The sequence below is a fragment of the Apostichopus japonicus genome, chromosome 3 (genome assembly GCF_037975245.1).
Source record: "Apostichopus japonicus isolate 1M-3 chromosome 3, ASM3797524v1, whole genome shotgun sequence".
Lineage (NCBI taxonomy): Eukaryota > Metazoa > Echinodermata > Holothuroidea > Aspidochirotida > Stichopodidae > Apostichopus > Apostichopus japonicus.
Window position 1 is genome coordinate 3,425,701 of NC_092563.1, and position 15,573 is coordinate 3,441,273.

Below are 15,573 nucleotides of genomic sequence, written 5' to 3' on the forward strand. Positions count from 1 at the left end.
AAATCGAGGATACCAACCACTACACTCGTGATCTTCCGCTGACTAACCGCACATCTGTTCGTCCCCCATCTCTTCCAGCGCGGGATCATCTTACAAGGAAGAATCCAAATGTGTCTTAAAACTATAGAACCGTGCTTCAGAAGGGATGTGTATTATAAGCAGGGGCGTCAATTCCAATTGCAAAGTTGGGGTGGGGGGGGGCATAAATAAGTGAACATGGCTAAAACTGAATGAGTCTGCCAGAGACTTGGCGAAGAGCTTTTATCAGTGGGGTTTAGGGCCCGCCCTTAGCTGGGAACCTAATTGGGTCTACAGGCGAAACCCCGGTGGGGGCCCAAGGTTGGACTCACATCTAGAAATCTTCAGTACTTCTTTTTGGCCCTTGAATTGATATGTCAGCCATAGATATATGTTAACAATAGTTACATCTGACAAGTAATTATAGACTTCTATTAAGAAATAATTATATAATTAACATCCGGGTGTATCTTAGGGCCTTTATCATGATAAATAAACTTGAAACTTTCAACAAAAATCCCCGACACATTCATACACTTTGCACATATAGATGTCAACAGCATCTGTGTACATTATAATGATGTCATAAGTACATTTAAACAGTCATGCTGAGTTTATGAAGACATTCATTTCATCTCTCCTTACTTGAATCTTCCAAAATGAATAAAACATTAATATTAACTAATCTCATAGCACAATGTTTGAGCTCCCTTTATGAGATACAAGAGTCTTTATGGCCATGATAGGCCTAGCGCCTACACGAGTCAGTCACTAAACCTGGGGCATTTGATATTGTATCCCCATCCTTCAGAACGTGCGGGTCGCGTCCCCCTGCCCCCCCCCCCGACCCACCCCCACAATTGACGTCCGTGATTATAAATGAGATGGATACATATGTAACGGTTTAACTAATACCTTATCAATCAAGCTTATCTCACTTCAAAGAGATTCGCTCTTGTTGGATATTCTTTCCATTAGTATACATACCTGTTTAGAGCACCGGGAGTTGCTGGTTATAGAGTGATCGTTCCGATCTCCATCTCGGCGAACAAGTGAGACTATACTACATGCTTATAAATGAGTCGAGAAACAAATTGCAACTGTAGTTTAGATGACTCTAATCGGTAGCGCCAAAAAATTGTAGAACACTTTTAAAGGCTTTCCTCTTTTTGCTTTTATATCTTAAATAAATCCATTTCTTTGGAAGAGTTCTAATTTGAAGAACAACATGAATAATTCATTTAACATTTTCATTAAACGCATTGTATACAAGTTTTTGGAATTAAAGTTAACAACTTAACACGTTATAATGGTTTTGGTTTTGAAGTAACTTTGTATATATTCAAACGCGTTAGTATACTGGTGTCGGCTTTTCATGATTTTTCTTTACACAATTTCTGAACCCACGGAAATTGAAAATATTTTAACAGTGCAACTATAATCAAAGGTGAAACTGACTGAAACTGGTATTGTACTTTATTTTGTAGTGTTACCGGGATTACAGTGCATTTCATTGTAACGTATTCTATTGTAGGCCTACGTGTATGAGTTCGCATTGTATTACATTGCATTACACGCCATTACATTATACAGTGTATTGTATTGTACATCAGCCTATTGTATTCTTACTATGTCATTGCAATTTATTACATTGTATCGCATAGTATTTCATTGTATTGTATGGTATCGTATGACTATTGTTTTGACATTTGTACTTAATCGTCCGTAATTTCGTATTTCTGTTCTAATTGTTTCTGCAGACTCTAGACCATTTTCATTTGTTAGTGTAGATTTTAAAAGACCGCAGCGTTGTATGCTTAACACTGGTTCTTGAGTTGTTTTTCATTCTTTGTAAATGTGCTCTTTGTATTAAACAAATAATTCTGGCTCATGCCCCCCTCCCCCATCCCACTTATGCAATCCACTATGGAACCGATATTGTGTCTTTGCGAAATCGCTCAGCTGCAGTTTTTATATTTTCCTAGTCCTGTTTTTGGTTTCGATGATAATCGTATCCTTTTGCATTCATGATGGCGTATGTGTTCATGTGTGTGAGTGCGTTTGTGACGCCCAGCTTGTAAACACGATATCTCAAGAAAGGAAGGTCACACCAATTTCATATTTGGTGTGTAGAAGTACCACATTGAGTACCAGAAGCCTATTATTTTTGGTTGAGGTCATTTGGCGTCACCAGGGGTCAAATTGTGAAAACCTCGTAAACACGATATCTCAATACTGGAAGCTTGGTCGACCTCTTATTTAGTGTGTAGAAGTACCACATTGAGTTTAAGGAGCCTATTGTTTTTGGTAGACATCAAAGGTCATTTGGGGTCACCAGAGGTCAAACCCTTGTAAACATGTACACCCTTACTATACATTACGTCAGATTCATTTCCTTTAGAACAAGAAACTCAATTGAGTGAATTCTGATATATTCGTTTTGGAAGCCTGAAGTGACGAAGTCGACGAAAGAATTTTAAAACGGACACAAGAGACCTGTCAAATCAATTTTCAATATAATATATTTAATATCTGGCAGAGACTACAATAAGAAGTGAGGGACGATTTCTAATCCATAATCTATATAACATTGACTAACTTAGTATATAGATTAACTTGTAGATTCATTTTGAAGTTCCCCAAAGTTAAATATTTGATACTAAAACATGTTTAAGGGTTTCCTGAGTCAAAGCCATATATATATATATATAGCCTATATATATAGCCTATATATATAGCCTATATATATAGCCTATATATATAGCCTATATATATATATATATATATATATATATATATATATATATATATATATATATATATATATATATAAATCATGTCCCAAATGGATACTTTTGTCCCTCCTCATCCCTTTTTCCCAAACTAAACTAATCTAAGCTAAGTTAAAAATTTTCCACTTGCCATGGTACCTATTATGGAGGAATGGGAAATTATATGTTCAGTTAATTTGTACTGTAACAAAACTCCCTACTATCCATTTATCCTTTTTCTAAATAAATTCCTATATATACGTGACATGCTAGAAGTTGTTGATAAATTCATCATTGGATGTGCTTCAAGTCTTGACGATATTCAGTTTGGCAATATCTTCTAGTTGGGAACTAAAATCCTGCAAATCAACTCCCCCACCAGGAGTTACTCTGATCGCCTGTCCGGTCAATGAATCATCTTCAATAGCCATTAGGAAAGCCTTCATAACATCAGACATACTAGAATAGAAAGCAGAAACACACAAGGGAAAGAAGGTGGGAAAAGATCAAACTGATGAAGCAACAACGATTTGAGCGTGAAAATTAAATCTTTAGAGGTAGATATTCCGTAGTAAATATGACCTCTAAATATGCTAGAGAGTCTAACGATTGGTCACTCGCGAACAAGCTTCAAAGAGCTATAGTGATACCAAAAACCTTCAAAAAATTCTAGCCTACGATCAGCGACTATATACAGGAATCGTCGTTTAGTCAATCATGTTTGTTTCCTCCAAACCTTCCAACTATATTATTTAAAATAAGATTGCAGTTGATCCAATTAAAGAAATAATAAGGAGCATTTCATATTAAATAATATAACAAAATATAAAATCTATGGTAAAGAGGGAAGACTATTATACGGCTAGAACGGAATTCGAACCAGGCACCTCTGGGTTACAAGACCGAGCGCTCCACTCAACTGCGCCATCCAGTATTTAGTTTGTGGATGATCTCTATTTAGCCATTTCGGAGCTGGAGGGGCTAGGCATTCAGAAGCCACATGTACGTTGAATACCGTATAAAACAAAGGATCACGCCCCCAATCCTTGAATATATCTTTGCTCATATATGTACCTTGAAATACCGCGTATAACAAGGGATCACACCCCAATCCTTGAATATACCTTTGCTCACATGTATACCTTGAAAGACCGTGTTTAACAAGGAATCACGCCCCCAATCATTGAATATATCTTTGCTCATATGTACCTTGAAATACCGTGTTTAACAAGGGATCACGCCCCCAATTCTTGAATATGTCTAAGCCCATATGTACCTTGAAATACCGTGCACGATCACGCCCACAATCATTGAATATATCTTTGCTCATATGTAACTTGAAATACCGTGTATAACAAGGGATCACGCCCACAATTCTTGAATATATTTAAGCTCACATGTACCTTGAAATACCGTGTTTAACAAGGGATCACGCCCACAATTCTTGAATATATCTAAGCTCACATGTACCTTGAAATACCGTGTATAACAAGGGATCACGCCCCCAATTCTTGAATATATCTTTGCTCACATGTATACCTTGAAATACCGTGTATAACAAGGGATCACACCCCCAATCCTTGAATGTATACCTTGAAATACCGTGTATAACAAGGGATCACGCCCCCAATCATTGAATATATCTTTGCTCATATATGTACCTTGAAAATACCGTGTATAACAAGGGATCACTTTCCACTGTTCATTAAACTTATATGAAAAAAAACATGTATACAGACTTAACTCCAAAGCCAGTGCGACTTCATTCTTTGAGAGCATGTCCACATAATGTTCACTATTTTCGAAGAGTGATTTTGAGGTTTCTCCTCGGAGTGAATTCCTTCAAAACTATAGCTCCCAACGGAGTGGAAACCATTCACAACTTTTACTATCGTAATTGAAAACGCAGCTACTGTTATGATAAGATTGAAAACTCACTTCTCTTAAGAGTGACCATTCCCTTTCATTGAGTGAAATTTCAATCTACGGAATTAAAGAGTGTATACATACACCGTCTTCTTTTAAAATAGAATAGCGCCACTAAAAAAAAACATGTTTGAACGTGACTTACGGAACTATATTTGCTTTGCTCACGACCGCTTGTAAGATCGGTGCTCCCTCTCTAGCCCTCGTAACCATGGCCGTCTCCACGAACGAGGGACAGATAAGGTTAAGCCTGACGTTCGCCTTCTTTATAAATGGATGTTGTGCCTAAATGATGAAACAAACGGAAAACACAATATCAATTGACGGTTACTATAGGCGTTTCATTTGATTTTCTAAATATCTGAACACGATTAATATAAGATGATATATAGCGCTTCAACTAAAGACTATACATAACATCGTGTGATGTTGTTACCAAGTGACACGTGGTATATATATACCAAGAGGCTGCGAAAGAGATTTCAATCTGGTTTGACTCACAGCTCGAGGTAAAGTGCAGGGGACATGTGACTTTCATTTGATTTGAGGGTGCAAACCACAATATCACCTCAGCACGACAAAGACAATACCCTTTGTTCTATCTGCAACATCAATTCCAGTATTTGACAGTTTTCTGTTTGGGGTTCTTGTTTCAGCAAAACGTCACTTAAATTTCTTAACAAATGGATATTTCTTTCAATAAGAAATTAGCCCTTTTCTGACAAATGAAGTACTTTTCTCATATAACAGCAAAGGGACAGCGGTTCTAAATAATGAACTTAAGGGGCAATTTCAAATTTTGCACAAAAATGGGAAGGATTGGAAAGGGGCCCCTGTGCATCCCGGTTTCCGCGTCCCCTGTATATTGTTACGCCTATAAAAGACTGTTGGCATCCCAATGATCCTTTTAACCATGTGTTTTAGTACAAGTACATCGGCATGAGTAAAGGCTCTATATAAGCGTGAGCATAATAGTACTCAATCCAACGTAGAATGTATATATTGATTTCGGGTAGACCAATGCGTACAGGCAGCAATGTTACAACTATAGTATACGAGTATACTGACTCACTTAAGTGCTTGTTACAATGGCTGGATTTATTACAAGGAAGTGGATTGGGAATAATTTCCCACTTTTCGACTTTTCTTTTTGTATTAAAAAAAAAAAATTATTTAGAATGCTGTCAAAAGTAATACTTTTCTTCCCATTTGACTTCATATGATTTACATCTTGCAGGCCTTTGGTTTATCCTTTCTTCTATTTATAACCCATTTAATTCACTCACTCACTCATCCCAATATTCTGGTATTCGGTGGATTCATACGTACGGTACCTTTTCTGCATAATTCTTACACACCGGCCTGCATTGTACACATCACCGTACATCGTACACACCGTACATCGTACACACAACATCGTACACACAGTACAAACAACATCGTAAAAACACCAGCCTGCAATTTCCCAGCGGTAATACTCACCAACGAACGGGTAAAACCAACGACTCCGTGCTTAGACGCAGCATAAAATGGAGAATAGAAGGCTGGTAGTATACCTATGAAATGCATCGTACACAGAAACAATTAAACCAAACAAAGTTAGAAAGAAAGAATTACTGCGCTGGTAAACCAGACAACTTGAGACTCATATATGACGTGCTTGTTTACATGCTTAGGCTAAATAAGAAACTGGACATTATTATGAAGAATGAACTATCGTTTAAATTGCACTTTTATTGTTATATCCTCAAGAGGGTTTAGTTCAGAATGCTCATCGAATATATTTTAACAATTATGAATTAATTATTCAAAGGTAAATTCCTTTTACTTCCCTCTCCCACCCACTGCTATAGCAAGCGGTGTTAACGATTACACTATACTGGCTGGAACCGGTCTATCGCCAACAGTATAATATCACGATACATATAACGTATATACAGTTTGGCATTGTTACATGTGACGTTATCATGTACTTCTACTCACCTGCCATAGAAGCGGTGTTGACGATGACACCACCGGGTGGATTGTTCTCTTTCATCATGATATCTTTGGCTAACAACGTACCGTACATCGAACCAATCTAAACATTGCCAATAACAAAACAAATACGCCATATATGTTTGTAGTGTATTTGAGCAAGGGCGTAGGAACCGGGGGGCTGGGGGCGCCAGCCCCCCCAGTGAAAAATGTGGAGGGGCGGAAGTATCATTCCGCCCCCCCGCTTCGCAAGTCAGAAAACCCCTTTTTCATTTAGAAATGAGAAAAAAAATCTCATTTGGAGCACCAAATTGCATCTAAGGCCTGGTGAAAATACAAAATTAAGTTTACAAAATGGAGTAGGTGTTGAAGTGTGCTATATTGCACCAAATTGCATCTGAGGCTACCTGGAAATGCAAAAATTCCAAAGGGGAGGGGACACGCCCTCCCCTTAGACCCCTCCCCCAGGCCGGCCATCAGTCTTCAGCCCCCCCCCCCCCACTCAAAAGTACCTTCCTACGCCACTGTATTTGAGTGGACATATGTCGTATTTGAGTGGACATAGGTTGAATGAGAGTAAACATTTGCTGTGTAAGAAAGATATATTGTAAGTCTGTGTCAAAGTCTGCTGTTAAGGGAAAGACATATATGGACCAATTCTGACCAAATATTGGGACCAATTCTCTGAAACGATGAGTGAAAATGCGTTGAAAAGTCAGTGAACATATTTTTAAATTTGAGTGAACGTGAGTGACCTATTTGGAAAGAGTATTAGCATATGCGTTGCAAGTGAGCTAACATTTGTTGTTTTTTTCACAAACGTCTGTGAGATCAGGTCTCACATTAACCTGGAGACGACAGGGAAAACGTTTCAGACGTTTTGAAAGTCAGGTGAAGACAGTTTTAAGACAGAAACTATGTTGAATGTGAGTGACCACATTTTGAAGCGAGTGAACTTAAGTATAAATAAATGTAATTGGGGAGAATAGGAATGAGTGAATTCTGCGCAGACGAATAGATTTTCAGTTGTGTAATATTATTTTTGGACATTGTAACGTTCAAACCTATACTCTACGTGTTTTTTCTTTCAATCCGTTAGACGGACACCCCTAGCACCATAATGGACCAATCCACTGTCGTCTGCATCTCCAAGTGATATTAAGTTTCAGCATATTATTCACAAATTACATTATCAGTGTCATAGGTTACCTCTATCTCTACTCTCTGTACATTGTAGATATCGATGGCGACTAAACCATGAAAGTATTACCCTCATACTTCCACGACGAAGCTCTTATATCATCTTAGTGCATTCAATGAGGTAACATAATACGCGTATGATCTCTTGGGGGAAGTCCGTATTGATGAGAATGTTATACTTTACAGGAAACTATACACATAACCATTATACTCATTTCATTATAATGGTACACCCTCGTCAGCCATCTAAGTGTTCCCGAAAAAGAACCTTACCAAGTTTATTTGGATGCTTTTTTCAAAGTTTCCCTCATCTTCAGTTTGAACGCCAGCATTATTACAGACTATATCAAGACGTCCATGAGATGCTTGAGTCTTCTTGAAGGCGTCTTGGTGATGAAAACGACAAAGAATTGAAGAAAAAGAATGGATAATGATAAAACAGTTTCGCATAAAATTCAGAGGGACAGAGAGAGGTGGAGAGAGAGACTGTTCTTGATTTTCCAACTCATTACGATTTTCAATTATATATATTCATTTGCCTTTGTCGTTTACCTCCATTCCATAGAAAGTCTGTTCAATGTATCTCTTTCGAGATCCAGCTTTAGGAATCGCAAATTATTTCGAGGTGGTTAGAATATTGTTTGATCTCTAGAGTAAGGCAAAATATGTCACCAAAAACAGAACTAGTATTGTTCGATACAGGTTACAAACGCCTAAAGTGGAATTACGACCTTCCTTACCGGTTTCGAACCTCTGGACATACAATCAACGTCCATAGCCTAGTGGTTAGGGTGTCCGCGTACAGAGCGGGAGGCCCGGGTTCGAATCCCGGTGGAGGCTGGAAGTTTTTCACTGTTCTTGATTTTCCAACTAATTGCGATTTTCAAATACATATATATTCGTATTAACGTTTTTTGCAATGAATTGGCTTAGCATTCCAACACTCCAACCGTCAGGCAGCGTTCTCGCCAGAATTCAATGAAGCAATACTTTTGACCTTATAAAAGAATCTCACATCCTGGATTTATTAGACTTTAGGGTGGACGGGCAGTGAGGTAAGAACGATGGGTAGGCTATATCTCTGAAAATAAGTTTGAAGAGTTATTGTTTGCGCTCTTTCAACTTGAAGGGTAATTTTGTTATTGGCAAAATGTTGATTCATAAAACAGAACATTTGCAAGATATAGGCTGATATGACGCATTTATAACAAACCAATAGGCTACACTGTCATTCAAACCCATGTCAATAATTCATATCGGTCGGATTGTCTTTTTTTTGTGGGGGGGGGGGCGGTCATAATATATATTATACCTTGAAGTTGTTCTCTAGAGGATACGTCACATTTTATGAAGTTCACTTTATCAGCGCCGTAGCTCTTTTGGAACTCCCCTGCAACTGCGGCACCAACCTCTTCATTAAAATCCAGAATGTTGCATAACTCGATGATGAGAATGAAAGAATAATATTACGTCAAAATTGTGAGACATACACGAAGGTTGACAATGTAACGATTAGTGCCAGTAACAGGAGAACATCTTATTCGATATATTATCAAACAGGACCAGTCAGGGCTTTGTTTGGGGGGGGGGGGTGGTGGGGGTGGGGGATTGACGGAAACTTCGTACTCTAAAGTCTCTCATAGCTTAAAATGTACATAGTTATGATACGAAAACTTGCCTACCGTGTCAGCTATATCCAGTCAGTGGTAGGGTTAAGCTATAGTGAATACTTCTACATTACTTTGACGATTTAGTGTGTAAGTCAATGGGACAATTATATATGGAGTATACTACTGTATAATACCCATAATTATTGGAAAGGCACCTCACGTTATTCAAGGAAAGAATTAGGGTGCCCGGAAAAAAATATTGGATAAAGTGTATATTCTCACTTTCATCATATACTTAACGAAGAAATGACGTGCGCTAATAAGAGGGCCCGGTGATATAACGCACGACCTGCCTCTCGTCGCCTCTGCTTATTTTTGATTACTTATAGACATAATAATTACTTCCCAAATGCTGTTGAGGGCCCTTACCTTGACACCTTTCTGTAGGAGGGTTTCCACGACTTCCTTACCAATGCCCATGGCACCTCCTGTCACTAACGCAACAGCACCCTCAATCTTCATGTTGAGGTCGAAGTGAAAGATGTTAAGGTCCGGAAATTCTAGCTTCTAGCGACCTTTGTCATGAAACGAAGATATTAATAATGTTAATTTTGTTAGTAAGATATGCCGAACCTTATCGTATAAAGTATACGTAAATGAGTTATAGGCCAACGCTTGGAACACAAAAAGTAATTTCGTCGAACTTTAAACAGTGACGCATTCCTAGGCCGGTGCAATCTCCCGAGGCCTGCCGAGGCCCGCGGGCAGGCCCAGTGTGGAGGACCGAAAATATAACAACCAATCTACCGAAGATAAGGATAATTTATTCTTATGTCTTCAATAATGTTCAGTATAGTCTAAAGTTGTATCTCGGCGTACAGTGGTACCAAATATGAAAACATTCTCGCCAAAGCCAAAACCATGGTTGAGCTTGCATGGTTTAGTAATACACTCACCTTTGGGAGCCCATTTCTATATCACCGGGCATAGGTTGTTCCTAGCTACACCATGCATGTCACTGAACTAATTTACTCTCAAACTCATTCCTTTTCAGGAGTGGACACTGTGAATGGTGGTCATGGGACCCCTTTCCTGACGTTTTTGCCATTGGAAATTTAAACAGAAGTTTGTTCATCAAAACATGGTAGATAGAGGAAAGGTTAGCACGCTTTGTTTACGACTGAGGCATTCCTTACTTTTAACCGATGTTTCTTATAAATACACCCCACTTCGGTGACGAATTTTTGTGAAAATGTTTCTAAACTGGTTTTCCTTCCTGCCCCTGTATCTTGTATTCTCACAGCTGGATTGTAGTCATATGATAGTGACGAAGACTTGGCTAATGAACTAAAGTAAAACATATGCATGTTAGCCTTTAATTAGCATTAAATTAGCTGGTTTAATTGTAACATAATTCCTCTCTATCTATCTCTCGCTGTCAAAGAAGATTGAATAGCAAAACCGTTTTGGTTTATTTATATTCATCAATGTGACAACAGGTTTTCCCTTCTTGAAAAAGTATATTTTTTGTTGAAAAATATATCAACAGTTATAGTTGAGACCTATCCCACTTATATAGTAGTTATGTTATTTGACTCCCTTGAGTAGCGGACTATGGTTATGAAAGACAACTCTCAATCTATAACAATTTTTGTTTCAACTCGTGCTTCTCTTTGAGTGTATAGGCCTATGTGGACATCATGTGGAGAGAGATATTCGTCGATCAATCCAGAATACGGTAAGGTTTGTGGCAGTGTATTCAATGAAAAAATCGCAATAGGGTAGATCTTATATACCAGCGTTGAGGAACTTGCAAGCGGGAGCGTCTACACGTTTTCATATCCTGCCTAAAGTCACTGAAAACTGTCTTTTTATACAATTATTATTGAGGTCATTTCCTACAAGGCCAAGTATATACGTAGGGGTTATACACTGACCCTTTAGGCGTCGAGTACACCTTCAACGTCAGAGAGCGGAAAGTGCATACACCCTAGTCTGTCGTGCGTGTCGCAGCAGGAATACAATCAACATATTGAGAGATCTGTCAAATCATGGAGCTATAAACCTGGGATAGCTCCATGTTTATATGATGGTCAAATCAACTAGCAGATCAGAACATGTTATGATAAACTGTATACTAACAGTGTACCAGCAGATTGTACCAGATGAAGGTTATAGGAACTGTTCATACTGACAGTATATAGGAGTGCTTTCGTGCATGGTGTGAGAGGAGGACTGGAACTATAGCTTTGGGAGTAAAAGTGTCCCACTACTGGCTATAGAAATACCTAATGATATGAATAAACAATAAAGGCCTATTTAGGTGTTTTCAATGTTGTTGAAATTAAAATATTACAACATTCTAAGGCCGCTGTTCCATTTGTACGTAAAAATATTTGTACGTGTAACTTTAAAATAAAAATTAAATTAAAGGACAAGTCTTCCTTCGTTAGTAACTTCATCATGCTGTGACTACATAGCCTATAAGGCAGGCAGGTCCGCATTAATTGCAATATAGTTAGTGAATATATGTAGGCTATGCAGCCCCCTTCATCTTCATGATCAACCACTAGTATAGGTCTTGATTAATGACGTCATATATAAATATAAATATATATATATATATATATATATATATATATATATATATATATATATATATATATATATATATATGACATGTGTGTGTATGTATGGCTACATTACATTTTTAACGAATACACCGATACCGCGTCATATGATCATATCGGACCATATACCCAGATAACAACACAATCTACGAAGACAAAACATGAGGGTATAAACAATATGGTTGTGTAATAGACCCATGAATGGCAATCTACACACAGATAAAGCAAACTGCAACCACGATTGTATAAACGAATCCCAGCGCATGTTCCATTTGACTACACAGGTAAAATAGCCTATTTGTGAATCTGTATACTGGTCAAGGACGTGTGAGAATAAAATGCGAAATAATTGAGTACATGTCAGCTGACTTATTTGAATTAACTTATGTAAATAGCTTTGTTATTCAAATATTCATATACCCAGTCGTTTTAGTGATCTTAAGTGTTATTATAAAAATCGCTATGAGCAAACATTTACTTGCAAGCAATATGCGCAAACTTTATATGGCTTAAATCGTTCAGTTGTAATGCCACAAACCATGGCATTTTCCGGTTGTGGTTTGGAAACATACCAAAACATGACCCCAAAGCTCGTTACTTGGAAACAATAAACCCAATGTAAAGAAGCGACGTGACTTCAATGACAGTGCCCGTGGTACACTTAGCTTCATTCGGTAAGACCTTTTCTATGTACACAATACACACATAGCCTATACAGCCTATCGCCTACTTTGGCTAAGTGTAATATGCTGATGCTAAAAGTCGACTAACTTTCCTGGTGTAAATAAACCTTGAGGGAAGTTATATCTCTCCGATGTAGGTCATAGGCGGTTAATTGGCATGATATATGATCACCAGAAATCCGCTTTGCACCAGGAGCTTTGATCTTCTTTTTAGCAATATAGGCAGTATTATTTTATATCACTATAATGATACCCCTTGAATATGATTTGATTTCCTTTCTGTTATACGAACTGAATTAGTTGTTGCTCACGTCGGAAATTTGCAAGTATTCAAGTTAATATATACAACACAAACAAATCTACATACGATACTGCCTTTGGTAAGATAATTCTTAGGTCGAGAAAGAGGCCCATTAATTTCGTCCGAGTCACCAAATACGCCGTTTGTTTCATGGTCCCGGTACCCGGTCGATTAGATCAGGGAACCAGTTTAATTGGCAGTTAATATTTCATGCAAGCCACATCCGTATATGAGGCTACAGCTAATTAGCCCCTGTAAAGCCTTTTAACACTATTGCTATATGTAAGCCTATGATGAGACTTTTGCTACATATGGGCCTATACGTATAGAATCATCTAGTTTACATAACACATGAAGCATTTCATGCAAAGTGACCCCAATAGATATACGCCATTTTACTTATATACAAGAATACAACAAAGTGACTACCGTGATACAGACTCTCAACTTCTGTCACCTGAGCAATTTCCTCGTTGCTTGTATGCGGAATCTTGAGGAATCGTCTTTTGTGTTGATTCTCGGAACCTTGCGTGCAAGAGAGAGATTTTACAGATATCGAAGAATTCTCGTTACGGAAGGTTACCATGTGATTAACTGTTGACCTACTACTATATATGTTCTCAATTTTCAATCCACACACTAGGCCTATACAACAACCATAAAACCCAGTGATCCGTGTCCGCTGTTGGTAATACTGGATTGTTGAAAACTGAGGTATTTCAACCTTTAAAACAGGAAATCAATTGCTCACTGTTCTGCTTTTCATTTACCATACACGGTGCACAGCGAATAAAAGCTGTATGCGCATGTCAAACTGTAACGTTCGACGATTATAAACCAAATGATCATACCCAACGTGAAAGTAAAACAGTAGTAAATTGACAAGGTTCGCTGTTTGTTTTCATACCTCTTGACCGACGAAGAACAAACATCTCAGTGTTCCGCGAAATAAAAGTTCGCTGTCATGCAAGGAGGTGCTTAGGCCTCCTTGGCTGCTGCATTTAAACTCTATGCATACCATATACCAGCTAGTTATATTGAACAGATTCAGTGCACATCCATTAACCGCAGATAAACAGTCTGTATGCAGTGACGGATCTAAGGATTTTATTAAAGAGGGGGTGGCACTTGGGTCGTAGACTAGCCGACTAACATGTGGTGGGGTCTGGAAGTCCCCCCCCCCACAGTGGCGTAGGAAAGTACTTTTGAGTTGGGGCTGAAGACTGATGGCCGGCCTGGGGGAGTGGTCTAAGGGGAGGGGGGATTTTTTTTGGCATTTCCAGGTGGCCTCAGATGCAATTTGGTGCAATATAGCACACTTCAACACCCACTCCATTTTGTAAAAAATTTAGCATTTTCACCTGGCCTTAGATGCAATTTGATGCTCCAAATGAGATTTTTTTTCTCATTTGGAAATGAAAAAGGGGTTTTCTGACTTGCGAAGCGGGGGGGGGGGCGGATTGATACTTCCGCCCCCATGTTTTTCACTGGGGGTGGGGGTGGCTCCCCCAGCCCCCGGTTCCTACGCCCTTGCCCCCAGCAATTTGTACACCAACTTGTGCATGCATGTGTGGATTATGAACTACTGTGTATCCGTTAGGTCTAAGCTCGGGATAATGAACTTACATCACCACGAACGATCAGTCGGGGAGTTTTGCTTTCAGTCGCGAAGAATAAGAAAACACCTCCGGGCTCAGGACGCCTGTAGCAGGGATCCGGGCGCCGATGTGCGGTTCATTCCCTTTCCCGGATCTGAGACAAAAGTTCAAAAGTATTATAAGCACAACCTTGCGTTAAGACCTAATTAAACAACTAAATCATATTCTATACTATATATGCCTCAAAACGCGACATTTTACATCTAAGCTTTCCATTTTGTTTATCCGAGGGTGGTTGGGGGGGGGGGTACAGACACTGCGTGGAACCCACGCCCACACCCTTCTTTGAAATTATTCCGCCCTACCTAAATCAGCCGAGTGAAATTTAACACTACCCCCCCCCACCCCTCCAATTTCCCTCACTTGAAACCTGTGCACGTATAATCGATCATGTTGTTGAAGACTGTTTCAAGCTTATTATGGCTCAACTTCTTAATACAGTCCCGTAGCCTACGGGGGGGGGGGCAGGGCGCAGCTGCCCCCTGAGATTTCCACTTCCTAAATAAAAGTAGGCCTACGATAACATGAACGGTTGGATAGTATGCTCTATATTTCAGTTAGTTTTAGCGAAATGTTCAAATCATTTCTTCTGATTTCATTAGTCAGTATATAGTGTACAACTTCAAGATCTTGTTACGTATTGTAAGAATGGCGTTCAATAAGAACACAAGGTTGATTTTTACCGCTATGCACGATCGTGGATGAGATGACGCGTGCGTTTCTTTTGGTTTTAACGAGTTTCGTCAGAATACCAATAAAAGTAGGGAGCTCATAAGATTTTAATTTAACTTGCGTGAAC

At 38.8% G+C, this 15,573-nt stretch overlaps 1 protein-coding gene across 4 annotated transcripts; it reads right to left on the bottom strand.

The window, feature by feature from the left end:
• Nucleotides 1-439: 439 nt before the first annotated feature.
• Nucleotides 440-14,169, bottom strand: LOC139960413 (15-hydroxyprostaglandin dehydrogenase [NAD(+)]-like). Of its 4 annotated transcripts, none has more exons than XM_071958776.1 (9): nucleotides 14,024-14,169; nucleotides 13,574-13,641; nucleotides 9,932-10,077; nucleotides 9,205-9,331; nucleotides 8,166-8,278; nucleotides 6,699-6,795; nucleotides 6,198-6,271; nucleotides 4,861-5,000; nucleotides 440-3,248 (listed from the first exon to the last, which is right to left on the bottom strand). In XM_071958776.1, exons 3-9 carry the CDS (start codon nucleotides 10,022-10,024, stop codon nucleotides 3,095-3,097), a joined length of 798 nt encoding a protein of 265 aa, XP_071814877.1. In that variant the 5' UTR covers nucleotides 10,025-10,077; nucleotides 13,574-13,641; nucleotides 14,024-14,169; the 3' UTR covers nucleotides 440-3,094. The 4 variants fall into 4 exon arrangements, with proteins under 4 accessions (XP_071814877.1, XP_071814868.1, XP_071814873.1 ...); XM_071958767.1 differs by having other exon boundaries at nucleotides 13,546-13,641; nucleotides 14,024-14,168; XM_071958772.1 differs by lacking the exon at nucleotides 14,024-14,169 and having other exon boundaries at nucleotides 13,574-14,017.
• Between the last annotated feature and the right edge of the window lie 1,404 nt (nucleotides 14,170-15,573).